Source organism: Carassius auratus, chromosome 15 (genome assembly GCF_003368295.1).
Source record: "Carassius auratus strain Wakin chromosome 15, ASM336829v1, whole genome shotgun sequence".
Lineage (NCBI taxonomy): Eukaryota > Metazoa > Chordata > Actinopteri > Cypriniformes > Cyprinidae > Carassius > Carassius auratus.
The window spans coordinates 12,782,395-12,808,465 of NC_039257.1; the positions used below are offsets into that span (position 1 = coordinate 12,782,395).

General features: G+C 39.4%; 1 protein-coding gene across 2 annotated transcripts; it reads left to right on the forward strand.

Moving 5' to 3' along the window:
• Positions 1 to 406: 406 nt before the first annotated feature.
• On the forward strand, positions 407 to 25,235 carry LOC113115146 (mediator of RNA polymerase II transcription subunit 13-like). 2 transcript variants are annotated; one of them, XM_026282465.1, is made up of 30 exons: positions 411 to 1,119; positions 3,439 to 3,673; positions 4,780 to 4,948; positions 7,914 to 8,059; positions 10,869 to 11,066; positions 11,143 to 11,334; positions 11,749 to 11,908; positions 12,027 to 12,134; positions 12,230 to 12,934; positions 13,894 to 14,110; positions 14,202 to 14,232; positions 14,325 to 14,446; positions 14,743 to 14,827; positions 15,457 to 15,650; positions 15,741 to 15,940; positions 16,780 to 17,684; positions 19,067 to 19,234; positions 19,315 to 19,538; positions 19,807 to 19,996; positions 20,074 to 20,398; positions 20,480 to 20,696; positions 20,777 to 20,968; positions 21,806 to 22,029; positions 22,120 to 22,262; positions 22,343 to 22,501; positions 22,635 to 22,778; positions 22,869 to 23,029; positions 23,476 to 23,640; positions 23,782 to 23,882; positions 24,407 to 25,235. In XM_026282465.1, the coding sequence occupies exons 1-30, from the start codon at positions 1,051 to 1,053 to the stop codon at positions 24,537 to 24,539; spliced, it is 6,282 nt and encodes a 2,093-aa protein (XP_026138250.1). In that variant the 5' UTR covers positions 411 to 1,050; the 3' UTR covers positions 24,540 to 25,235. The 2 variants fall into 2 exon arrangements, with proteins under 2 accessions (XP_026138249.1, XP_026138250.1); XM_026282464.1 differs by having other exon boundaries at positions 407 to 1,119; positions 22,635 to 23,029.
• Positions 25,236 to 26,071: the final 836 nt, after the last annotated feature.

The window sequence follows — 26,071 nt, forward strand, 5'->3', positions numbered from 1 at the left end:
TTAGTATAACCTGCCAGGGGTTTTCAAACTTCCATGGGGTCACAAAGAACTCCTTTAAAATGTTTAGAAAATAAAATAAGTTAAAATAGGTTTAAACTAATAATCTCATTATTGGCGATTAAAAAAAACTTTAAATAAACATTCGATAAGTAAATAAACAAATAACATATAACAGTGTGTATAATATTATAAGTAAAATTTTAAAAAAGCAAATTGTAACTTGATAGAAACTACAAATTACACAATGTTTTAAGTAATTTATCTAAATTAATAATCATATCTATAATAATGATAATAAACTATATAGATGGCTTTTAAATTTTAGGATCCCATCTAAAAGATCACAAATGGAGTTGACGGCTGTATTAGTGAGTCGACTCTTCTGGAGCTTCATGAATCCGGCATCGAATCTTTGCTCTGTCGAGTCGAAGCCGAGTAGAGTACAGTAGAGTGGAGTAGAGTTGTGTCCCTGCGGCCGCCATTAAAGGATGCGACCAATGTATTCAAACAAACCAGTGAGAGACAGCTGAGCACAGCACAGCCTCTTTTAACTGTACTTTTTAACAAGAACCTTTTACTTCCATCACCAGCGTCTCCGTGAATGGTCGTCGACGACAGTCCGGCGAAGACCTGGAAAAGAACGAGTGATTTTGAGTGAAATTTGAAGCTGAACTCTTCTGGCTTGAACTGTTTGTTGCTGCCTCGCTTAGCTTAGCCCGATGCTATGCTAAGCTAAAGGGGGAGGGCTGTATTCACCTCCCTTCCCCCTCGGACTGCTGAAATTACAGTTTGTATGATGTAACAATTCTTGGGGGGAGAACAATATCTCATCGCGGATCATGGTAAATGCGTGCGGGAAGTTTTTAGCGCAATTTTTCCTAGTAAGTGAGTAACCTCTAGCGGAGTAACAGCAGAGCTAAGCTAATTAGCTCCCTGGACGCGAAGCCGTCCTGCTGATCGTGTCCGAGAAACAGAGTCCCGGTCCAAACCACCTCGCATTATCTGTTCCTGGGATCTGAAAGAGAGGATGGCCCGCCGGACTGAGCTTTGATGATGAGTTCTTGTTTTGTACCCAACGGGGCGAGCTTGGAGGACTGCCACTCCAATCTCTTCTGTCTGGTAAGAGATCAACTGACTGAGGGCCAGAAGCCATTTTTAGCCGGCCAGTCAATCAAACAAACAGAGGCCTGTTGATTTTAATACGAACTAAAGCGCTGCTGATTTGTAAATAAATATTAGACATCCAGGCGTGTGTTTGTGTTGTGTAGACGGAGGCTGGCGACTGAGATACGGCTTTGTTGTGTTATTTAGGTTGTGTTTGTTAACGTTGGTAAACACTTGCTGAACTAACTGGCTGGAACAAGCTGCAAGTTGTTGGCATGAAGTGACTCTTAAAGAGAAAACCAGCTTTAGAGAGAGTCACACCAGCAATCAAATCCAGGACACTAAAAGCAAAACCATTATTCATTTTCATGTAATGGCTAATTTTGAGATTATAGGATGGTTTACTTTCAGAACATGTCTTTTTTTACATTAGTGAAAAGAAAACATTCAAGGTTCAGTGTTTATTTTATTATATTTTGTCTATCTTTGCTTGTAGGATTTAATTATAATATATTATTTGATCCAAAAAAGTTTTTTAAAATTTTTTTTGAGACAAAAATCTCCACTTTGCTTACATAAACCAAAGTTGACATTTTTTCCTATCTATATTCTGAAGGTTTTTACACAGTGGTTATAGTAAATAAATATTGTTTTGGGTGCTTTTTATTTTATTTATTTTTTACAGGTAATTGTTTTCATCATAACATTTTATGTAAGTCAAATTTAACTGTCCCAAGTTTAAAAAATAGCATTTTTTTTTACATGGAAAATGAAAACAATGACACAATAACTACATTTCCTCATTGTGTACATATCTAGCTAGAGGTGTTTGTTTATATATCATTTTCTTGGTTTATTTAACATTTTATACCTAAACGGTGAAAATATATTTGTTTTTCTGGCTGTTGGCAATACCTTCTGATTTATGGAGTCATAATAAGAAATCTCTGTTAAAAACCTTGAATATGTTATTAGAGTGAAACAAGTGTTTGAAACTAAAGTTTCACTTTCTATTCTGTAAAAGTATGCATATTGTTTTGCATATATATTTGATTAAATAATGGCTCATTTAACATATAACATTTCAGAAACTTTTAATAAAAAGAAGTACAGTGATAAACCAGCTAGGGTAATAAAATGATAACTATTTGTTAAAAGAAGTTGGGTTTACTCTTCATGTCACATTATTATAATTCCTGATATTTGTAAACATAGTCAAGAAAGAACAGGTCATAATAGCCATTTAGCTTTGATTGTGCTTTCGGTTTTGTTACTGTTAGGAACTAGTCTGATTATCTGCTTGGTCATACTAGTAAAGCTTGTTCAACGTTTTATATGTAATGTGTGGTAATAAAAGTCTCATTTTCCTATATACACCTACGTTACTTTCTTCAATTCATAGTTGTAGAGTAATCTGTGAACAAGTGCAGAGTTTTCATGATGAGCTTCCTGTCTGCCTCTTTTTCACTTCCTTCTTGTACCAAAAGTTCATATTTATATGGACATATTGGATAAACTACTTACATTAAACTAATCCAGGCCAGACTGTGAATTTATTAAAATTGAACAGATTATGAATGGAAATGTCATCTCATCTTTGTTTGCAGCTTATTCTAGAATTGGGGCTCGATTTTACATCAACAAAAAAAAAAAAAGTGTAAAAACAGTGCTTTCTCAGCAAAATTATGATTGGTTTCAGTTTATATTTTAAACCACTGTTAACACATCTACTAGTTGCTCAGCATAATTATTACCCATGTGACTAAAGCTAATCTTATTATAACATTTTTAAAAACGCATTTTAAAGTCAAGACACACTTATTGCAAAAGCTGTAATTTATGGGACAACAAGGTGATTTCAATCACAGAATATTGTGTGAGATTACAATATGCTTTCCCTTGTTGCATAAAATGATTTTTGTAAAGAAACTTTGTTAGAAGTTTTTATTTTTATCATCAATGCACATGAAATAATCTGGAATGTAGACTGAATCGTGGACAAGCAAATGATGCATATGAGAAAACTTTTCAGATACTTACCCTTCAATTGAGCAAATGTCCACCTTTTTCAGAGTTTAATGCTCACCGTGGATTTCAAATAGGCCTATATGTTGATTCACAATGTGTTAGATGGCGTCATCTTGCATTAGTCACAGAAAAACTTCTCTTACTTGTCTACGTTTATCAAAGTTACACAATCAGACACTTAGATTGCCATTTTGGCTGTGTTTTTGCCTATTAATCCTAGTGGAGTTGTTGGCTTTCTCACCGTTTGCTGAGCCGTCCCACATGATAGATTTTTCTAACACATTCTCCCTCTCTCTTTGCCTTCAGGCTGACCTCACCGGGATCAAATGGAAGTGTTTTGTGTGGCAGGGCCCCACCTCGTCCCCCATCCTCTTCCCGGTGACGGAGGAGGACCCCATCCTGTGCAGCTTCAGTCGCTGCCTGAAGGCAGACGTGTTGAGCGTGTGGCGGAGGCACCAGACCCCGGGCCGGCGGGAGCTCTGGATCTTTTGGTGGGGAGATGACCCCAACTTTGCCGAGCTCGTCCACCATGACCTATCATGTATGTCTGCTCGCTTGTTAAACTGACACATGCCTTCCAAACCATAACATATACATACAACATTAGAAATGCGTGTAGGTGGAGACAACCTTTTGCTTGTCAGAGGTAAAGCTGTGCTTGATACTGAATGTTTCGTAGCTAAATTGGTGGTTAGACTGGAGGTGTTTTTCCAGACATTAGTCATAGACCGGTTATTGATATTGCAGTTGTTGAGGTTTGCTAACTGCATTAATTGTTAACAGTTGCGTCAAAGCAAAGGTATTTAAGGTTTTCAGTGTGCCTGCAGTGAGACTTTGAGACTTTATTTTTCTTGATATTTGCATAACAAATAAGACCTTACTCAATATATCTAAGCAGCTCTCATATGAAAGAGGAAACTGTGGTTAATGATGACAAGTTAACGATGCTTATTTAGATTGGCTGGCTTGGCTTAATTCTTTTTTTAGTTTTAGTTTGAGGGGAGATAAAACATCTGTTTCTCATCCACCTTTTATTGCTATAATAGCTCAATCAATACTTGGTCAGTAAAAAGCTAAGTGGGGTTAATTTCCTGGTTCTTTGAATTATTTGTTCTCTTATAAAACTCTTTCAACAACAAACACTCTGAGATTGAGCTATAGGCAGGGCTCAACCTAAAATCTTGAGATTCAGGCCAGTAGACAAAATCTTCACCTATCAGACCATTTATGCAATATTGTTTGTAAACTTGGGTGATAATTGCAAGAATAATATTTTTTCTGTGTACCAAGAATATAATTAAAAGACATCATCTGTGTGCCATTTGTACAACTTGATATGATTTCTAGCCATTATTGCCTAATATAATTTTTTGTCTAGCCTAACATTAAATAAGAAATAGACTACAATTAAACATTTTGGAGTCGGTTTGATTTTTAAGTGTTTGCTTTCACATTTGATCAGTTGTATTGCTGTATAAAAATACATTTTTTATTATTAAACAAATTAAAATAAAAGTCTGAACTACGTTGTAATACATTTTTCTTTACCATATACATTATGGGTAACTACAAAGTAATGTGAAGGGTCTTAATTGGGGCAGCAGCAGTTGAGCATGTGGGTATAATCGAGTCCTCTGTGTCTCACAGGTAACGAGGACGGTTCGTGGGATAGCGGCCTGACCTACGAGTGCCGAACGCTGCTCTTCAAAGCCATCCATAACCTGCTGGAGCGCTGCCTCATGAACCGATCCTTCATTCGTATCGGCAAGTGGTTCGTCAAACCCTACGAGAAGGATGAGAAGCCCATCAACAAAAGGTAAAGGAGACATTGCGCAAACTGTTTACGTTTTGTTGATAACCTGGTGTGTTTTCATGCCCAGCGATGCGGATGCATGCTGTAAGCTGCAGCATTTCACAGTATGATCCTCGCTGTTTGTCGCAGCAGACGAGTGACATCAGGCTGTTGGCATTCTTGTGTGAGGAAGAGCTCCTGCTCTGGAAGCCAGCGATTTTGTCGCGTAACCTCCCGGGGTGCTCTGTTTGTTTGCATGAGAGTAGCACCAGAGCATGTCGTCATCCTAATGAAGTGCCTGTCTTAAGTGAAACCTTCGAATAACGTAGGGAGGGGCAAAAGATGCGGTCCGTTTAATTGTCTGTCTCATTTGAACAGATGTCATTGGTTCCCTCAGGGCAGAGGTGTTGTGGTGTGTCTGTGGGTGGGAGGATATGGCTTCCTGCTGTGGGTGTGTGTGCACGGTGCACGTGGTGTCCGTTAAGGATGCAAGAGCTGGAAAGTATGGCTGCTTCCTCCGTCGAAGTTGTAATGAAGAGCTTACTCTTCTCACAAAACACTGACTGTGCGGTTTCACACTAGGTAGGTCAACAGGAACCACCATTTCGCTTTCACTTGTTCAGCTCTGCCTGAGTTTAAAAAGATGTCAGACATCCAGAGTTCTTCCGAATGAACATTGGTACTCACGGCTTTCTGGTGATTTTTTTTTTTTTTTTTATATATATAAACAAGGCAGATAGGTGCTGCTAATGCTGTCAGGTCACACTGAGCTCTGAAGATACACTAGCGTTTAAAAGTTTGGGGAGTAAAAAAAAAAAAAAACATCTCTTATGTTTACAAAGTCTGCATATGTTAGATGAAAAATACAGAAAAAACAGTAATTTTAAATTTGATATTTGGAGCACACAACTGGGCTTAAGTAACAAGGATATATTTGTAGCAACAGCCAGCAATGCATTGAATGGGTCAAAATATCAAATTTTCTTTTATGCCAAAAGTAATTTGGCTATTAAGTAAAGATCATGCTCCATGAAGATATTTTGTAAATTTCCTACCGTAAAAATATATCAAAACCTAATTTTGGATTAGTAATATGCCTTGCTAAGGATTTCACTTAGACAATTTAAAAGGTGATATTCTCAATGTTTTTATTTATTTATTTTTTTTTGCATCCTCAGATTCCAGATATTCAAATAGTTGTATCTCGGCCAAATGTTGTCCTATCCTAACAAACCATACATCAATGGAAAGCATACCTATTCAGCTGTCAGATTATTAAATCTCAGGTTTTGTGGTCCTGGGTCACATATATGCATTTTCAATTTGAATAAATTAAAAAAATATATATTTTAACTTAGTGTAACTTATTCCTGTGATGCAAAGCTGAATTCAGCATAATTACTCCAGTCTTAAGTGTCACATGATACTTCAGAAATCATTCTAATGCACTGATTTGCTGCTTAAGAGACATGTCTAATGTTCAATACTGAAAAAAGTTGTGCTGCTTTTTGATTCTTTTGCTGAATGGAAAGTTTGAGTTTTTTATTATTACTAAATATGTCTTTACTGTAACTTTTAATGAATTAAAAAGTATTAATTACTTTAAAACAAATCATACTGACATCAAGCTTTTGAATGGTAGTGCATACGCGCTGGAGTGCTATCGGTCTGTGTGAGGTTTGTAGTGGATTGCTGGAGATGTGTTGTAAGGACACTGCTCGACAGACATTTGAGGAACGCAGGCTTCCCCATTTTTCTCTCTCTTTCTTGTTCTCTTATACGTCCAGTGCATTGCACAGAGTGATGTTGGCGCTGTACCCTCTGGTGTTACCAGGGGTCAACACTCGATCCCTCCAGTGAGAGCATGCATGCACTGTTGGCTTAAAGACAGGAAGGGATGGTTCTCTGTATTGGTGTTTCTGAATGAGAATGAGCTTCTGTGTTCAGGCATGCAAACAGAGAGCTGCCACTGTAGAGTTCTAGAAAGTCCGATTGTAAATGCCATTAAAGAGAGCATTGTTTGTCTGTAGTATAAGAATATTTGCCACAGAAATCAAACAGTGACTTAGAATTTGATGTACATTATTTATATTTATATATATTTTAAATGTTCAAGGTCCAAAAATGTAATGCATTGATGAATTGTTCACAAATAAGATCAATAACATGCATTTAGAGAGTCAGACAGGGTGAATTTCCATTGCAGTCTGACATTAAAAAGTTCTGAAGAAGCCTCAAGTCAGTATGATTTCAGAGTTATTAACAAAAGAAGCATCCTGAGCAGAAATCCCGCTGTTACCATGGAAACAGTAATGGCGGCAGACGAGCTCATCAGCAGCTGCCCACTCCCATGAAGCATTGCAGATGACATAATTGTTTTCCCACACAGACTAACTGTACATTTTTATCCTTAATGATTAATAACGTATTGTGTATATTTTACTGTTGTTGTTTTTGCTGTACAGCATTGCATAGTTAATTCCCTTATGAAAGCATTTCAGATTCTCTTTAAGAATCAAACAGTTTTTCAGAATTTAGGCTTCTGGAAAAAAAACACACAAACTGTGGTTTCGGTTGGTGTTTTCTGAATGCCTGAGTTTGATCACTCATCATCTGGATGTTTGGTTACACTGTAACAGCTGTTTAGTCTAGCCTTTGGGTCACACATTCACAGGTGTGGAGATGTTAACTTGGAGAAGTGCGATTCGTCCATTATGTGTTCTAGGATTTAATTAAAAACTTTATAAAACCCCAAAGTTGAAGACTCATGCATCTAATGTTGTAGTATTTCCTAAACCTTTTCATAGTACTCCTGGTCAAGGTTCAGTCACTGACTGTAGCTCTCCGAGCACTAAGCCTGAAAAAACACTGTGAAGACCTCAGCTGTCAACACACCATTCTCAGAGACCTCCAGGAAGTGAGCTACTTTCTCTCAGGCTTTAACTCCAGACCCTCGAGTGATCCTCCATTTGTTCCTCCTTCTTTGCAGTGAGCACCTGTCCTGCTCCTTCACGTTCTTCGTTCATGGAGACAGTAACGTGTGCACCAGCGTGGAGATTAACCAGCACCAGCCTGTCTATCTGTTGAGTGAGGAGCACCTGACTCTGGCCCAGCAGAGCAGCAGCTCGGTTCAAGGTAGGAGCGTTGCTTATCAGTAGACATCTACACTCTGTCTTGATTGTTGCACACACAAATCATTTCTTGTTGGTTAACAAAATATATATATATATATATATATATATTTTTTGGTTGATATTCTATATTTGTATCATACTTATTTAATTTGCCATTATCTAACACTTACTTAGTAAATTTTTAATAGCACTAATTTGTTAAATGGACAAATCTCAAATATATTTTTTTTCTGGCTGTACAATTAATGCTTAGTTCAAGGATGCATTACATTTATCAAAAAATTTGATATTAGTTAGGTTTTTTTTTTAAGAAATTCATTATTTTATTCAATGATGCATTAGATTTATTAAAAGTGGCTGTAAAACTGTAAACATTTTCTAATGTTATAAAGGAAGGCTATTTTAAATAAATGCTGTTCTTTTAAACTTTCTATTAAATAATCCAGAAAAAAAGAAAAAAAATGGTTTTCACAAATGTTTTGAAATGCACTACCGTTTTCTACATTGATGATAGTAAGAAATTGTTCTTGAGCACAAAATCATATTAGAATGATTTCTGAGGGATCAGAATGATCATGATGCTGAAAATTAGTTGCATATAAATTTGAAAAATAGAGAAGTAATATTAAATTGTAATTTAAAATAACTTAAATTACAGTAATAATAAACAGTAAACAATACCATTATTTATTTTGTTGCAAATATTTTTTTTTTTTTTAAAGGTAGTGTTAATAAATGTTGCAGTTGTTCAACTAATTCTGATTTCAGAATCAACTAGACTCTACTTTTAACATTCATGGCCATTTCCCGCCTGTTGGACCAGACTTGAACCAGGATGTGGACCAGACTTAAGTGTCTATATGAAAATAATGCAGTTAACTCATTTGCAGACTTGTATTTTTTTGACTCAAATTAAGCCACAGTTGTATTGATATACAAAAAGCGGAAAGTCTAGTGTTCACCGTGAATCACATAATGACAGTAGACTTGAGAGGGAATATTACGCTTTAGTGTTGAAAAAGAAAAGATGAAAGGCCCTCCCCTTTGTTCTGTTCTTTTTTCGTGGTTTGTCGTTGCCTCAGCAGTCAGACTGGTGGCAAACACGTGTTTTCTCCTCAGCTCAAGGGCACAGTCCTACATTAGTTAACACCTCTGAGACACTGCTTCTCTCGTGGCAGTCATTATCTCAGTGTAGCGCCACTGTGGCCCTGATGAGGTGTTTTCCAGATTCAGTACTTCTCTGCTTTTCAGCTTTGTTACATCACCACCGTTCCCTCCAGGGTGCTGAGTTCACAAGCTTATGACTAGCATTAACGCTTGGAACAGTATGTTTTACCCTGAACAAGATGCATCTGTGTTTCTTCTCAGCCTGTTCTCCCATGTTAGATCAGCGTTAGTCCTTAATCCACCTTAAGAAATGCTGTTATTCCAGGTTAAATACAAATTGAGCTCTGATGTCAAAACCATGGTTTTTGTAGGACTTAACTTGTATTAAGAGGAAAAAAACTCTCTTTATCTTATGCTTGGTTGTGCTGCATTGTAAGTGGCTAACTGTCACAGATTGATTGATTTCGTTTGGTTTTTTATTCCAGCTGTTCTCAGTCTAATGGTTGAAGATTGACTTTGGCAGAGCTCGTTCACAGGGCTTGTGCTCAGTTGTCTGGCTTGTGTTAGTTCATTAACTGTCTCCCCAAGGGCCCTAACGCTTATGTTAGACTCCTGTTATGTGTTTTTGCAAAAACAGTAATGTTGAATGCCAAGTGCACCTATTCTTCTTATCCCTTCATATTTTATTGTCTTGAATAATGAAGCCAAACATCCTCACAAGTAATGCTTATCTACATGGAAATTAACCAGTAATGTAGCTTTTTTTTTTTTTTTACTATAGCTGCAATGTGATCTTTCTTGCTTCTAACAATATGCTTAATTAGCCTATTATAAACTTATATGACCTCTCTAGCATTGTGAATATTTTTTTTTAATTGCTCGTACACGTGTTGAGACACGCCAAATTTTCACTTGCCTTGTGTGTTTGGTTTGTGTTAAAGTGTCATGAAACTCACTGTATCAGCACAGGTCAGATCTCACCACAGTTTTGAATAAAGTGTAATTGTAGGTGTGGAAAGCTTCAGAAGTTGTAGGAGGAGGAGTGGAGATAATGCAACCGTTTGTGTTCCAGTCAGTTTCGTTTAGCTTTAAAAGAACTGCACGCAAATCTATTAAAGCTACACTTTTAAGAAATAAATAGTTTTATTCTGCAAGGACAACTTAAATTGATCAACAGAGTGACAGGAAATAGGTTAAAAATGCTACAAATAAAAATATTTAAAATGAATGCATTTCTTTTGAAATGTTATGCATCTAACAATCATAGGGGGAAAAATGGATCATAGTTTTAAAATATAGTTTAAACATTCATTATATCAGGGTTATTATATATATATAACTTATAAATATTTTTTTTACTTAAAAAATGTGAACTTAAAATATCAAAAATGTTTATCATAAAACTGAAATAAAATGTCATCTATATATATATAAAAAATATCCTGATATTAAAATAACACATGGATACAGATGTATAGATATATGTTAACATCTAATAACATGTTGCATGACGCTTATTGTCGTGCTTCAGATCTAGTGTGAACTAAATTATTGACAGATCTCTTGACTTTCGTTTTCTGGCTTTCTTTGTGGCCTTAAGCGATTCTCGTTCTCATGTTTTTAGGTTACCACAAAGTGAACTGAGACTTTACCAGGAAGTGTCACACTTGCAGTTATCTCATATACTGCCTGTTTTCCCCCAGTGATCCTCTCTCCGTACGGTTTGAGCGGGACTCTGACGGGCCAGTCCTTCAAGCTGTCAGATCCACCGACCCAGAAGTTGATCGAAGAATGGAAACAGTTCTATCCCATAGGCCCCAACACGAAGGAGGTCACGGACGACAAGATGGATGACCTCGACTGGGAGGACGATTCCTTGGCTGCTGTCGAGGTTGTTGTTGGTAAGTCAGCTGAACAGATGAACGTCATCTCAATTAATGTGTAATAAGAGTGCAAGTAATCATTCATGTGGCGCAGCTGGAGTGAGGATGGTGTACCCTGCCAGCCTGGTGCTGGTGGCCCAGTCAGACATCCCGGTCGTGGCAGTGAGCTCTTCCACCTCCTCGAGCTCTTACTCAGGAGTTCAGCACAGTCACATGATCCATGGAGATACTGGCATCTCTTCAGTCACTCTGACTCCTCCCACTTCACCTGAGGAGGCTCAAGCAGGTACCACCACTTTATTCTCGATTGTTCTGAAGAAATGAAGAAAAGAAAAACAATTTAGTTCGACATAAGTAACTTGATTTCGGTTTGAGTTAATGGATGTTGTTAACACTATGTGATTGATTTATGTATTTTCATCTTAATACATCATAATATTACATTTTAGATGCAGAGAAAAATCTATCTATTATAAAAATAATCTGTGCTCTTTGGATGCAGGGATTATTTTGTCATCAAAAAACCATTGTAGAAAAAGTAAAAAGCCTATATTCACATGGCTTTAACATTAACATTTTTGTATTAAAATGTTCAGTTATGAATTATGCATAGTAAGACCAGACAATCAATGCACTTGGATTTTCTGCTGCTGTCAAAACATTTAGCTGTAATGACCCCCCCCCCCCCCCACCATTGCAGTTTCTCAGCCTGCCCAGAAATGGGTGAAACTCTCAGCTATGTCAGGCGCCTTTAATGTGGACAGCAGCAGTCATCACGGAGGCAAGATCCCCCGCCGGCTAGCCAGCCAAATGGTGGAGCGAGTCTGGCAGGAGTGCAATATGAACCGAGCCCAGAACAAGTATGAATATAAAAACTTGCAGCTTGACTGATCAGCCAGAGCAAATTACCTGGCAATGGGAAATGTATTGAGTAAAAACAAAGCAACTTCAGGGGTTTGGTATGGTTTATTTTTGCAGGAGAAAGTTTTCGACCATGTCTAACGGAGTTGGCGAGGAAGAAACGGACAAAGCTTCTGTTTGGGACTTTGTAGAGTCGTCTCAGAGGTCACAGTGCAGTTGCTCAAGGTATGCTCACGCTGCAACAAATGACCTGTAATTAACAAAGATTAATGTATGAATGTAGCCAGCTGATGACATTGAGCTTTCGCTTTTCATTCCAGGCTCAAGAACCAGAAACAGCGGGCATGTAGCACCCCAGGGCATCCTCCATCTGCTGGCCAGCCTCCCCTGCCCTCTACCAAACACAAGATGGCGGAGAAGCTGGAGAAAGGAGACAAGCAGCAGAAGAGACCCCAGACGCCCTTCCACCACCGCAACTCTCTGTGTGAAGAGCAGCCCAACATGGAGCAGGGAGATGCTGTTCACAGACTGTGTCTGCAGGGCCACGAGGACAGCCGCTACCCCAGCCTCCATCATGCTGACGTCACTTCCAGCAAAACCCCAATGATGCACAGCTCAGCTGATGAGATGGCTGGCTCCCCTCAGCCCCCGCCGCTCAGCCCTCACCCTTGTGAGCGTGGAGAGGAGACGGTCGACGGCCTAAAGGCTTCCTCCTCGCCCTTGCACCAACACTTCTACCCTCCTTCCTCTGAGCCTTGCCTGGTGCCCCAGAAACCCCCTGATGATTCTTCACTAGACCCATTACCCTTACCCTGCCCACCTCCATACCCAGAGTCCCTAGAAGCCACTGTGTATGTGGGCTCTGCCATAAACCCCAACGAGGACACAACACATAGCCCCTGGAGGTACTTTAGGGTGCCTGGTGGGAAGAATGCAGATTTCCACACACCTCAGCTTCCTGTGGTCAAGCATTATGAAGACGGTAACAGGGCCGGAGGCCAGGATGGTGTTGTGTCAGTTACAGAGTGAGTTCTCTAGCCTTGTGCACTAAATAGTGATATGGTGTTGATTATGATATTATTGCACTAAATGCCAACAACTCATTTTTTACCTTGAGAAGTGCAATTAAAAATAAGTTAAGTTATTTGGCTTTGTAGAACTGAATACCAACAGCTTTCGTTTGGCAGGCGAAATGGATCCTCATAAAAAAAACATTTAATTGCTGTTCAAAACATGTCCTTGCCTTTTTAAAAAAGGAAGCATTTTTTTTTTACTTGCCTAAGAATAGGTCAGATTTTTAACATCTTAATAAAGTAAAAGGCAAGTAATGCTTCTATAAAGAACATTACTTTGGCCCTTTTGCAAGACGTTTTGCTTCAGTGGTTGTCAATAACATCAGGCAGTCTGACTAATTGGTAATGTTAGTTGATTGCAGTGGCAGATAGGTTAAATTGGACCCTCCTTCTGGCCCTGTATTATGGTGCACTCTGTGTGACCTAATGAACAGATAAATAGTCAGCAGCTGCTGAAACAATGACCACTGACTATGTCAGCGTCAGGAGGGTTCAACTTCAGGTTTTGGCTACACACTTGTTGTTTTGATTTAGTGGCTTTGGCTGGCCATAGGGCAGGTTTATAACCATCATTTTTATTATTATGTAAATATGTTTATTGAGATGTGGCATTCTATTATAAAAAATATAAAATGCATGTTTTAGATTTTACAATGAAAAAAAAAAGTTAGATTACATATTTATTTAAAACATTAAATTAACATTGGGATGTATTAAAGTACTAATTTCTTGAAAAGGAAACTATAGTTATTGGTCTGTCTTTTAGTGTCACATTTGTCAAATTCACATTAAACTATTAAGCTATCATGGTAAATACAAAAAAAGTAGTAGTGGTGTAACTGATCGGTTATTATTGATTTTTTATTTTTTTTTCTAAATAGAGGTAACATTGTTTGGGGTGATTTTTGCAGGTTTATGTCCTCCTCCAAAAGGCCTCTGAAAGTGTCGGAAGAACTGGTGAAGATGTACGAGCAAAAGAAAAACCAGCATTTCTCTGCAGCTGTGTGCGATGGAGACCAGGAGCGGGAATCTGATCCTTATGCTTTTGTGGAAGGAGACGAGGAGTTTACTTTCTCTGATAAAGACAAAAAGCCTGGAGCCGAGAGGGAGATCGGGAAGAAAAATAAGGTCCGGCAGTGATTTTCATCCAAAAATGTTATAAGGTTAGGTTTCTCAAAGTGAGGAGTCTTATTTATTTTTCATTTTCATTTTGTTTTAGAGGGATGATGGCAGTGGGTTATCTTCGGATGGTGAGTATTATTTCCTTAAATTGATAAAAAAATAAATTTGTTGTTTCTGGAAATGTTTCTGAGGGTTGTCTTGAACACATCTTTTCACACAGATGCCCAGGGGTCAGGTGGCAGTAAACCACTTCCTACCACCAGCTTGATTCATGAGACAGATCTGGTCGTGTCCATTAATGACCTGGACAACCTCTTTAACTCTGACGAGGATGACCTGACGGTTAGTACTCGTATGAGCTCGCCAGCTACCTGTGATGTGGAAAGTGAGAATGCTAGCGGTCCTAACTTAACTAAAGCGTAATATCATAATCCACTTTTTGGTATGATTCACATTTGTGAAGCTCCAGCAGTTATGAATCTGTTGGATACGGCGATATTCAAATTGAAGCCAAATTTTCTAATGATTTCCCTTCTCATTAGAAAAACTTTTAGGTGGTCATAAAGTTCTTTATTTGCTGAACTAGGGGAAACAGTAGAGCAATCAAAGTGAGCATTTATTTGTCTTCCTCCAAACAGCCTGGATCCAGGAGAGCTGCTGGTGGAGCAGAGGAAAGATTTGGAGGGAAAGAACCAAAACCTGCAGCGCCAGACCCCCTGCCTTGTATGTGCCTCAATTCATGACCCCTGCTGAATCTGCATCATTACTGAAACATGTGTTTTAATAACTGTTACTGGGAGTGTGTGAGCACTTTGGTTTAGAATATGTCAGAATGAGATCTCATTATCCATAGAGAAATTAGAAATTTTGAACTTTATGCTGTTAAATTTGTAGAAATGCCTTATATATTGGATATTATAAATATCATTTAAACATTAAATGAATTTAAATATTAGAATATCAGAATATAAATATTAGATGCAAATCTTGGAAAAGAGTTGCTTTTGCTTTATTTATTTTAAAAATTTTAAAACTTAAAGTACAAAACTTCATATAGCAAAATTACTAAAACGTAAATTAGAATAAAACTGAACATATTAAAATAAAAGCTATTTCAAAATATTAATGATTAACTATAACAGTAACTGCTGTAATAATTGATTGTAACAGTTTAAAAAAATTTGCTTTTTATGTTTTTTATTTTTATTAGGAAATACTATTTTGTTACACAAAAACTGTTTTAGTGCTGCACAAGTCGTCACAGACTGAGACATTAATGGCAAGCATCTGTTACCTATTTTCTGTTTGTAGTGCCAAAATTCTGTTCCTTCATTGTGTGTTTATTGATCTAGGCTCTGCTGACCTGCACCAGATGTTCCCAACCCCTCCGTCACTGGAGCAGCACATCATCATGGGCTACTCTCCTATAAACATGGGCAATACAGAATCAGCAGCTGGCCTTTCTCTCCTGGATGGGGCCATCAGCGGGAACTTCAAGATGGAGGTGGAGGAGGGTTTCTGCAGCCCCAAACCCTCAGAGATTAAGGTAGGACTTAATTACTGCTGTCGATTCCCAGGGATATTTTCAGGAAGAGGTATTTTGTGACACAAGACTCTTTCTTTATCGTATCTTCAGGACTTCTCCTACGTGTTTAAACCAGAGTCCTGCCAAGCGCTCGTCGGCTGCTCCCTTTACGCCCCTCTGAAGATGCTGCCCAGCCAGTGTATGCTTCCCATCAAGCTTCCAGAAGAGTGTGTGTACCGGCCCAGCTGGACAGTCGGCAAACTGGAGATGCTGCATCCGATGGCAGCCATGACCTTCCTCAACAAGGACAGGTACAACAGCCAAGAAATCAGGGATTTTCTTCATCCCTAACAGATTTGAGTGTTTCACAGTGTTGATTGTTCTTTTGCAACAAACAAACCTTTAATGAGACATTGAGTTATTCAAGCTTTCATCAGCTTGTTGGCATGTATGGAAGCCTAAAAGGCTTTTAAACAGATTGATTTACCTTATTTAGGAGGAGTGGGGGGGGGGGGTTGTGCATATTTAGCAGGTGGGGGTAAGTAAGTAGGTCAGGTTTTTAACAAGCGCAGAGCACACTCTTCTCTGCTGTTTATGGTCCAAGCAGCTGCCATCCCAAAATAGACATTCAGTATTAATGATAGTGCTGCCTTAATTGAGGAATGTGTCCAGAGCATTAAACTAGAATTTAGGATGTGTGCCTAGATCTAACTACAACTAACTTTTGATGAAGTTTTTGATCCACTTCAAATGTTGGCTACTGTAGGTAAATTTAATCTTTCTTGCGCACATCCAAAAAAAACACTTTACTATACCTACCTAATCTGTTTCTATTGGCCAGACAGTGTACTGTAGACGTATGTTGCAGCTTTTATGCTGAATCTAAAGAAAGTTTGGCTGTGAATCACTTTAAAAACTTGTCTTAAGGAGGATTTTAGGAGGTAACTATAGATTTCCACTGTGTGATGATCAAAAAGTGGCCATCATTTTAGATAATATACCTTTTTTTTTTTTTATATACTTTTTTTTTAATACTAAACAGTCTTCTGTCACACAGTCTTGAAATGTACGCTTGTACTATTTATCATCCGAATAAGTTGGTTTGATATTGTAGCCACTATTTGTAACACTTTCTCCTTTTCTTTAACAGTAACATCCCTAGTGTAGGAAGTGCAGTGGAGCAGGACCAGAGCTGCACCCCTCAGACACACAACACCTTCATGTCTAACAGCGCCCCGCCCAGCAACAGCGGCGCTGGCATCCTGCCCTCCCCTGCCACCCCTCGAATCTCTGCCCCGACGCCACGAACGCCCCGGACCCCGCGCACCCCCAGAGGCCCTGCCAGCGTCCAAAGCTCGCTGAAATACGAGAACTCCGACCTCTACTCTCCCGCCTCTACCCCCTCCACCTGCAGACCTCTAAATTCGGTAGAGCCGGCCACCGTGCCCTCCATCCCAGAAGCTCACAGCCTATACGTCACCCTCATCCTCTCCGAGTCGGTCATGAACCTCTTCAAGGACTGCAACTTTGACAGCTGTTGCATCTGCGTCTGCAACATGGACATTACGGGGGCGGATGTGGGCGTCTACATCAGCGATCCCAACATGGATTCGCAGTACTCAAGCATGGACCCCTGCTCCTGCGGTTTTAGCGCGGTCATGAACCGACGCTATGGCAACGGGGCAGGCCTCTTTCTGGAGGACGAGTTGGACATCATGGGACGGGGTTCGGATGCCGGACGCGAGGCTGAGAAGCACTTTGAGGCTGTACGCACAGCCTCTCTTCAGAGAGGGGCGGCCATTAAAGAGCAGGTCCCGGATGATCTAATCCTCCTGCTGCAGGATCTGTGCACTAACCCCTTCTCCCCAATCATCAGGCCAGAACATCCCAGCACCAGTCTCAAGCCCCCCATGCGCCTGGAGGAGAGGGACTATTACAGTGACTGCTACTTGGCTCTGGAGCACGGCAGACAGTTCATGGACAACATGTCTGGAGGAAAAGTCGATGAGACGCTGGTCAAGAGCTCCTCTTTACACCACTGGGCCAAACGCAATGGTGAGACTTCCTCGGTTTTTTTATTTTTTATTTATTTTTTATTCTTTTACTTTTACACTGCTCATTCAGTGCAAGGTTTTTAGCAATGGTTCAACACCAAAGAGTCGGGGTCCACAAGATGACTAAAAATAATTTAAATTAATAATCGCTTAATATAACAAACAATGTCTTATTTTTTGCATTGAGTGATAAAAAAAAATCATGAACTTGGTGTACCTTCAGCACAGTTTTGCAGTGCAGGCTGCAGTATTAATAATATTACATTTTCTTTTTCTTTTTTTTTTGTCTCTTAGAAATGATTTGATAGTAGCTTTAGGTGACAGTAGTGCCTTGAGTTCGCATGCAGATGTAAATTTGTTTGTCAAAAGCAATAACATCTGTAAAAAAATGATGACTACTATTTAATATGGTGAAATTTTCTTATTCTGTCTGTTTTAGTGTTATTAAAATTAACTGTTGTTCTTCTATAGTATCATATATTTAGATCATAATAACCACAGCTAAAACCTCAATACCAGGTGTTTGTATGAAAAACAGTAGTCTAAATATATTTAGTACAACTGCACAAACACAAAAAATACAGTAAATATATTCTATTACTCCTTTAATATATATCTACATTAAAAATATAATTTGGTGCACTTGTTACTACAGTGAATCCTTGGTAAATGATGAAGATTTGTAGATTGAAAGATTAAATAAGAGTAGCGCGGTTTCATTCTGCCTTTGTCATATAAACATTATATTTAACTTTTAACAAGCTCTTGTTATCGTATTATCAAGGAAAAGTATATAGCGATAATTACCGTTATCGTCTTATCGCCCAGCCCCAGTTGTGAGTCTTGCTTATAACGTTCATCTGGGAACAATGTCCACCATTCTATCAGATTTATAAGGTAAATCATAAACCAACACAGAGGAATGCATCAATATCTTTCTAAATAAGCTAACTGTTCATTATGACTTTAAAATAAAGTTTGCATGTTTTGATGTCCATGTTCTTGTTCAAGAAGTGACTGTGTTTATGCATTTCTATCATCAAGAATTGGCAAATATTAAAGATTATGTGGACATGTCACAGATGAATTGTTCCATATTTGTGACCTGAATCCGACCAAACCATGCAGGATTTGGTTCGGTCCATGAGTTTTTGAATAGATGAAGACAGAGCAGAATATGAGCTTGGCATTCGATTTTAAGAAAAGGATGAAATGATTGGAGAAGTCCAGCATGTGTCGCCAGGACTATCCAGTTATATCTAAACAGATATTGAGAATTTTCATTTCATGCAGACCGCTTTCTCAAACTAAAGGGGTTTATGAGTCAATCTATTTGAAGCCAAATCTGGTGTTTGTAAAACACTTCTCTCTGTGTTCTTGCAGCTTTCGATATGAACATGCTGTTCTCCCAGGACGTGCTGAGGATGCTGCTGTCACTGCAGCCTGTCCTGCAGGACACCATCCAGAAGAAGAGGTCTGTGCGCTCTTGGGGAGTCCAGGGCCCCCTCACCTGGCAGCAGTTCCACAAGATGGCTGGCAGGGGATCGTACGGTAAGCATGACTCAACACACACCATCCTCTGCATCATTTATATATGATAGTGGCGTATTAACACAACTCCTTTCTCTCAGGCACAGATGAATCTCCAGAGCCCCTCCCCATCCCCACCTTACTGGTGGGTAATGAGTATGACTTTGTGGTGCTGTCTCCTTTTGCTCTGCCATACTGGGAGAAGCTTCTGCTGGACCCCTACAGCTCTCAGCGGGATATCGGATACATGGTGGTGTGTCCTGACAACGAAGCCCTGCTTAATGGAGCCAGAACTTTCTTCAGAGATTTGACAGCTGTATATGAGGTTAGAATGTGCTCAGTTATGAACTCGCAATCTGATTTGTGCTTTGATTTGGTGTATTTTGCATAATAATATATACTATGTTCAACATTATCCGCATTTGTAAAGTACACTTGTGTAAAATTATTATATGAATTATATTAATTATATGAAACTATTATATGAATCTATGAATTTCTTGGTTTTCAGTAAAGTTGCTTTAAAACAACATTTATTGTGAAAGCACTATACAAATAAAATCGACCTGACATGATTTATTATTGTTCAACAGTCCTGTAGGCTCGGTCAGCACAGGCCCATCGCCAAGTCTCACGCTGATGGCATTGTGACGGTGAGCGATATTGGATCCAAAGGACTCACGGACCAGACTCTCTCTGACTGGCTCCCAAAAACCATCAACAGCAGCAGCGAGGTGTTTAACAAGCTCAAATTCTACGCACAAGTGTGCCGTCAAGACTTGGGTATGTGCACAATCAAATTATGATGTTGTGTGGACAAGGTAAATGCAACGGTCTAATACTATTTCTTATCTCTTCAGCATCCATTCTGGCATCCCAGTCTTTAGACAGCTCACTGCTTTCCCAACGAAACCCAACCAGCTCTACGCAAACTTCCAGCTCTGACAGCCCTGTAACGGCAGCTCAAAGCGCAGCCCCATCCACCAACAGCACCTCTAACACTACCAGCACCACATCCACCACCTCTTCCTCCTGCTCTCAGGGCATAGGCACCATGCCGTCTTCCAAGCCCAACTCACTGCCTCCTTTCGGGGGCTTGCAGTCCAGCCAGCCGAGTGCAGGAACTCTGGGGGATGGCACATCGGCCACCAGCCAACCTCAGGTGCAGTCTGAGCCTGCAGAGAGGTACCAACTTTCACATCCAAACAAACTTGTTACTGATTTTCTCAGATGTGATCTCTGATCTGTGGTTTATCTGCCTCACAGCACAATGGAGAGAGAGAAGGTTGGGGTGCCAACTGACGGAGACTCCCATGCTGTCACCTATCCTCCCGCTATAGTGATCTACATCGTAAACCCGTTCAGCTATGAGGAGACAGGCCAAGGTGGCAATTCCAGTGTGTGGACAATGGGTCTTCTTCGCTGTTATCTAGAGATGCTTCAGTCTCTTCCCTCTCACATCAGGAATGCCGTATATGTCCAAGTAAGAACCCATCTGATCTGTGATTTCTGACTCTAAACGTCACATTGCTTGGCTCTAAACATCCTGTTTTCTTCTGCCAGATTATACCCAGCCAGTACTTACTGCAGCCGGTCTGGAGTGAGGAGAGCCATATATATGCACAGCATCTGAAGTCTCTGGCTTTCTCAGTTTACACTCAGTGCAGACGGCGTCTGGCAACCTCCACTAACGTCAAAACGCTAACAGGCTTCGGCCCCGGCCTGGCCATTGACACTGCACTACAGAGCAAAGAGGTACTTCGAATAATTGCCAATATCTTAGACAAAGGCTTTTTTTTTTTTATTATTTCAGTTTCTTTCATTCTTTTTAAAAATGTAATTAGGGGCTCAAAGGCAGTACTAGAAGGTCTGTGATAAAGTTCAGATGGAAAAAAAATATATTAATAATGAATGGGTCGTATTTGTGATATTTTACAGTGCATCTGGAAAGTATTCCCAGCTCTTCACTTTAGGCCCTTATTTCAAAATGGATTAAATTCATTATTTTCCTCAAAATCCTACAAACGATATCCCATGATGACAATGTGAAAAAAAGCATGTTTGAAATCTTTGCAAATTTATTAAATACAAAAACAAAAAAATCACATGTACACTCAAATTTGAGCTGTAGGATGTAACATAAAATGTGGAAAAAGTGATGCACTGTGAATGCTTTCCGTATGGACTGTATATGTTTTTATTTTTTTATATAAATAATTAAATATTATTTAAAAAATGACAATTATTTTAATATTATGTTCTGTAAAAAAAGTTTGTATTCTTATTGGTCACAGAATGAAACTTTTTTACAAGAAAATAGACATTATCATTCGAAAGTTTGCACCCTAAACTTTACAGCATTCACAATAAGAGAGGTTTCTTGAGCTTTTGACCAGTAGCGTATATCTGCCTTATTTTAAAACAAAGTTTTTCTAAAGGATCATCTCTTTTTGGGGTGTGTGGCATCAAAAAAGAAGCTTGAACCTGAGATTACACACAAATCATTTTCCAGAAAAAAGATCAGTTGTGCAGTTTTCATACATAAGGTGTAATAAATCATAGTTTTGACCTCTTGGTCCTTGCCCTCCTCAGAGACCGGAGTGTTTACATCTCTACGCACCGCCGTTCGTCCTGGCACCAGTGAAGGACAAACAGACAGAGCTGGGTGAGACTTTTGGAGAGGCTGCCCAGAAATACAACGTGCTGTTTGTGGCCTACTGCCTGTCACATGACCAGAGGTGGCTCCTGGCTTCATGCACAGACCAGTACGGAGAGCTGCTGGAAACCTGCATCATCAGCATCGACGTACCCAACCGGTGAGCACTCAAGAGTTCTCTTTCTTTGACTTGGTTTGCTCAAGCCCGGGCCTCTGTTTTTAACTGGAGCGTTTGTGTGTTTTCACACAGAGCTCGGAGGAAAAAGGGCTCTGCACGACGACAGGGCCTCCAGAAGCTTTGGGAATGGTGCCTGGGCCTCGTACAGATGACATCACTTCCTTGGCGCATTGTGATTGGCCGGCTCGGAAGGATAGGTCATGGGGAGTTACGTGGTAGGTTTTGCAATTATTCCAAGTGTTTGGCATTATGTGCCTTTTGTTATTGATCTAACTGCTGTTTTGACTCCAATCAGATTGGAGTATTATGTTGAGTAGGCGAAACTTGCAGTCTCTCAGCAGACGACTGAAGGAAATGTGCAGGATGTGCGGCATCTCTGCCGCGGACAGTCCCAGCATCCTCAGTACCTGTCTAGTCGCCATGGAACCACAGGCTTCCTTTGTCATCATGCCAGGTAATTAATGTGGCGCTTTCACACGGAGCGGTTGTTCTATCCTTTGTTCGTTGTATCCTTTCAGACCTTTAGAACCTTTTGAATATTTGATGAAAGTCCATCATCTTCCCTCCCTTGTTCTGTCTCTCCATAGACTCCGTGTCCACGGGCTCTGTGTTTGGCCGCAACACGACCCTGAATATGCAGTCGCAGTTAAACACTCCTCAGGACACCTCCTGCACTCACATCCTCGTGTTCCCCACTTCTGCTGGCCTCCAGGCCTTCAATCCCAACAACGGTCAGACACTTTCACATCCAACCCACCAAACACTTCTGATTATTGCTTGTGTGTATAGCAGGCTAATATATGTTCTCACTGTGTTTGCAGATGTCACAGATGGCATGGGCGGCATGGATGGGATCTTAGACCTGCTGGCGGAGAACGACCTGGTTGATCCTGATCTCATTAACATCCTACCCAACTCCCCCACCACCTCCCCAGTACAGTCGCCAGGCTCACATTACCACCACGGAGGAGACGGCAGCAAGGTAAACTGATTTGCTCCGCATATAATGCCACTCAATATTTCTGAAAGAAGTCTCTTATGTTTAATAAGGCTGCATTTATTTGTTAAAAATACAGTTAAATACTATTTTTTTTAAATTAATTTTATTCCTGTGACGTAAAGCAGAATTTGCAGCATCATTAGTTTTCAGTGTCAATTATTCTTCACAAATAATTCTAATATGCTAATTTGGTGCTCAAAAAATGGCCTGAAGTTTTGCTGGTTAATATTTTTTTGATGATTGTATGATGAATAGAAGGTTTAAAAGAACAGTGTTTATTTGGAATAGAAATCTAAACTTAGTTTAGGAGTAATGAGAAATAATTTTGAATTTTATCCATACTATTATATAACTCTTAAGTGGCTGTAGTCATTTGTCATATCTCTGAATTCTCCCTCTCGCCGTCTCTCTCTCTCTCCCGTCCTCAGGGCCAGAGCACAGACAGGATGGAGTCTCACGACGAGTCTCCCAACATCCTCCAGCAGCCCATGGCTCTGGGCTACTTTGTGTCCACGGCTAAAGCCGGCCCACTTCCTGACTGGTTCTGGTCCTCCTGCCCACAGGCAAAGAACCAATGTCCTCTCTTCCTGAAGGTAAGCTGTTCAGTTAATATAATAATCATTTCACTCAAGAGATACATTACAGCTTTATTGTCCAAATCATGTTTCACAATCTAATCTGTTTAACAGAGCTGCAGAGGTGTCGTATAATGAATGTTTTTGTCTTCCTGTCAGGCTTCTCTGCACCTTAATGTTTCGTCAGTGCAGTCAGATGAGTTGCTGCACAGTAAACACTCTCACCCTCTGGACTCCAGCCATACCTCAGATGTGCTCAGGTATCAGCTTTAACCCTTACAGACACTCTTCCTTGTCTCCCTCGTCTCTAATATATTTCTGTACATTTTATGAAATAATTCCTCATTGATGCTATTTCATACTTGTTACAAGGAGAGCCACTGATTTATTATAAATTCCAGACTGGATTTGATTTATGAATAAATCGCTTTCCAGAAAGTATTTCTTTTAAAGCCATTAAATATATATATATATATATATATATTGTGCCGAGTGCAGAAATCTTACCTCTTTCATTTATGTATGTGTGTTTGACATATATAGCTACACCACAATAAGTTGATTAGTTTATGGTAAAATTGTGGAATTCAAATGGATGGAAATTTTATATGCAATTCAAATACACAGATCTTAAATGTAGACCCAAATATTTTAAGTATCATAAGTCTTATGTGTTTGGAATGACATGTGCAGGTTTATTTAATGAAATAATTGTCATTTTTAGATAAACTATCCACATTTTTAGATGAATAAAGGATTTGATACACATTTGTTGTTTTTGCAGATTTGTGCTGGAACAGTATAACGCCTTGTCATGGCTGACCTGTGACCCAGCGACTCAGGACCGGCGCTCTTGTCTGCCCGTGCACTTTGTTGTGCTCAACCAAATGCACAACTTCATAATGAACATGCTCTAACAAATTAGGGGCTTCTGCACAAGTGTTGCCGTGATTTCTCACAACAGACACCGCATCACTGCACTGCCGCCGCAGGCTGGGCAAAGCCACTTCAATCAGACAGCGCACTTACAGCAAGGCCAGGCTGCCCAGTTCATGCCAAGTGTCCATCTCAATGAACTCAAAGTCCTGATAATGGCCTGAAAGTGCCGTTTGGGTCAGGTTTTATCCTGTTGAAATGCCTGCATATATCTTATTTATTGTACGTTTTTAAATGTGTACTTTCTTAATCTTTTATATTATATAAAGACAGGAAGCTGCATATTGCCTTCCTAAATGAATTGAAAATGGTTTGTCATGTATGTAATTGTCTTAATTACAGAACCGACAAGTGAATTCGCTGTAGGTTGCTTTTAGAGGAATATTTAGAGAAATATTTTCTCCACAGTTTTTACTGTCACAGTGTACAGATGAAGTATACTGGAGCTCACGTTCTTACCTTTGTGTGGTGGGGACTTTAAGATAGGCTATAGCTACAGAATTCCTGTACAGCAATTTAATGTGTTCAAATAAGAGGACAAGAGGTACATTGTCGGATTATATATTTTATATCACAGATTTAGAGAATTGTGTGTGTATATAAATGTGTACATACAATTGTGTGCCGCTATGGATGGTGCAGCCAATGTTTTAGGAATAAAGTGTGTAAAACCTGAACCCCGTGGTCGTCATTGTACATTCTACTTGATTTTCAACAAATATCTTGGGTTTCTAGGGAAAAAAAATGAGACGCCATATTGCAGGAGGTTTCATCATACTCTCCAGGTATGATAAGCCCTCGAGGGAGAAATTGCTGTGTATTTATTCTGCTCAAATCCCTGTGAAATGACATGGTGCTATTCTCATCAGGCCTGTTGGCGACTGGCTGTGCATATGCGCTCGTTTCCTGATGGAGCTGAACCAGAGGCTGAGCTATGAATGTGTGCTGTTAATAGTATTGGAACTGTTCATTGAGGCACTGTATCGCTCTCTATATTGTCGTGACTACTTTTTGGCATGATGGTTATGGCTCCTGGGGAATTATTATAACTTTTTTTCTTTTTCTCCTGTCTCAGAGTCATGTACCAGTTGCATGCGCTACTGCTGATAAAAATACCTTCATCTGTAGAGTCAAATTTTTTTTTCATTTTGTTCTGCATTATGTCTTGGAAATTGCTTGTTTGAAAGATGTGACATTTCTGCAGCCACTGAGATGTGCATAAAATTATATGCATTAAATGAATTTAGTATTTTTATTTTGACTTAAGACTCTTAAATGTACCAAGGCTTGGTTTTTATTAAAACTAACAGATTTCAACCGTTTTATTTTTTATTTTTTTTTTCCATGCATTATTTGTTTTTGCTTTTTAATGTGTACAGTTTTTACTACTTGAAATTTACGTTTTATGTCTTAAAACACGGGAAAATTGTGAAAGTGTGAAAATGTATTTCAGTTTTGACTGTCCCTCAGTGCTGGAGTAATTTTCACCACAACCAAAGATTCTGCCCCAATG

Bases quoted from the DNA above. Each gene is read 5' to 3' on its own strand.
- LOC113115146 (XM_026282464.1), top strand. From the start codon at position 1,051: ATGATGAGTTCTTGTTTTGTACCCAACGGGGCGAGCTTGGAGGACTGC. The intron at 11,909-12,026 runs GTATGAATATAA...TTATTTTTGCAG, and splicing joins ATGAACCGAGCCCAGAACAA to GAGAAAGTTTTCGACCATGT. The intron at 19,997-20,073 runs GTATGTGCACAA...TTATCTCTTCAG, and splicing joins AGTGTGCCGTCAAGACTTGG to CATCCATTCTGGCATCCCAG.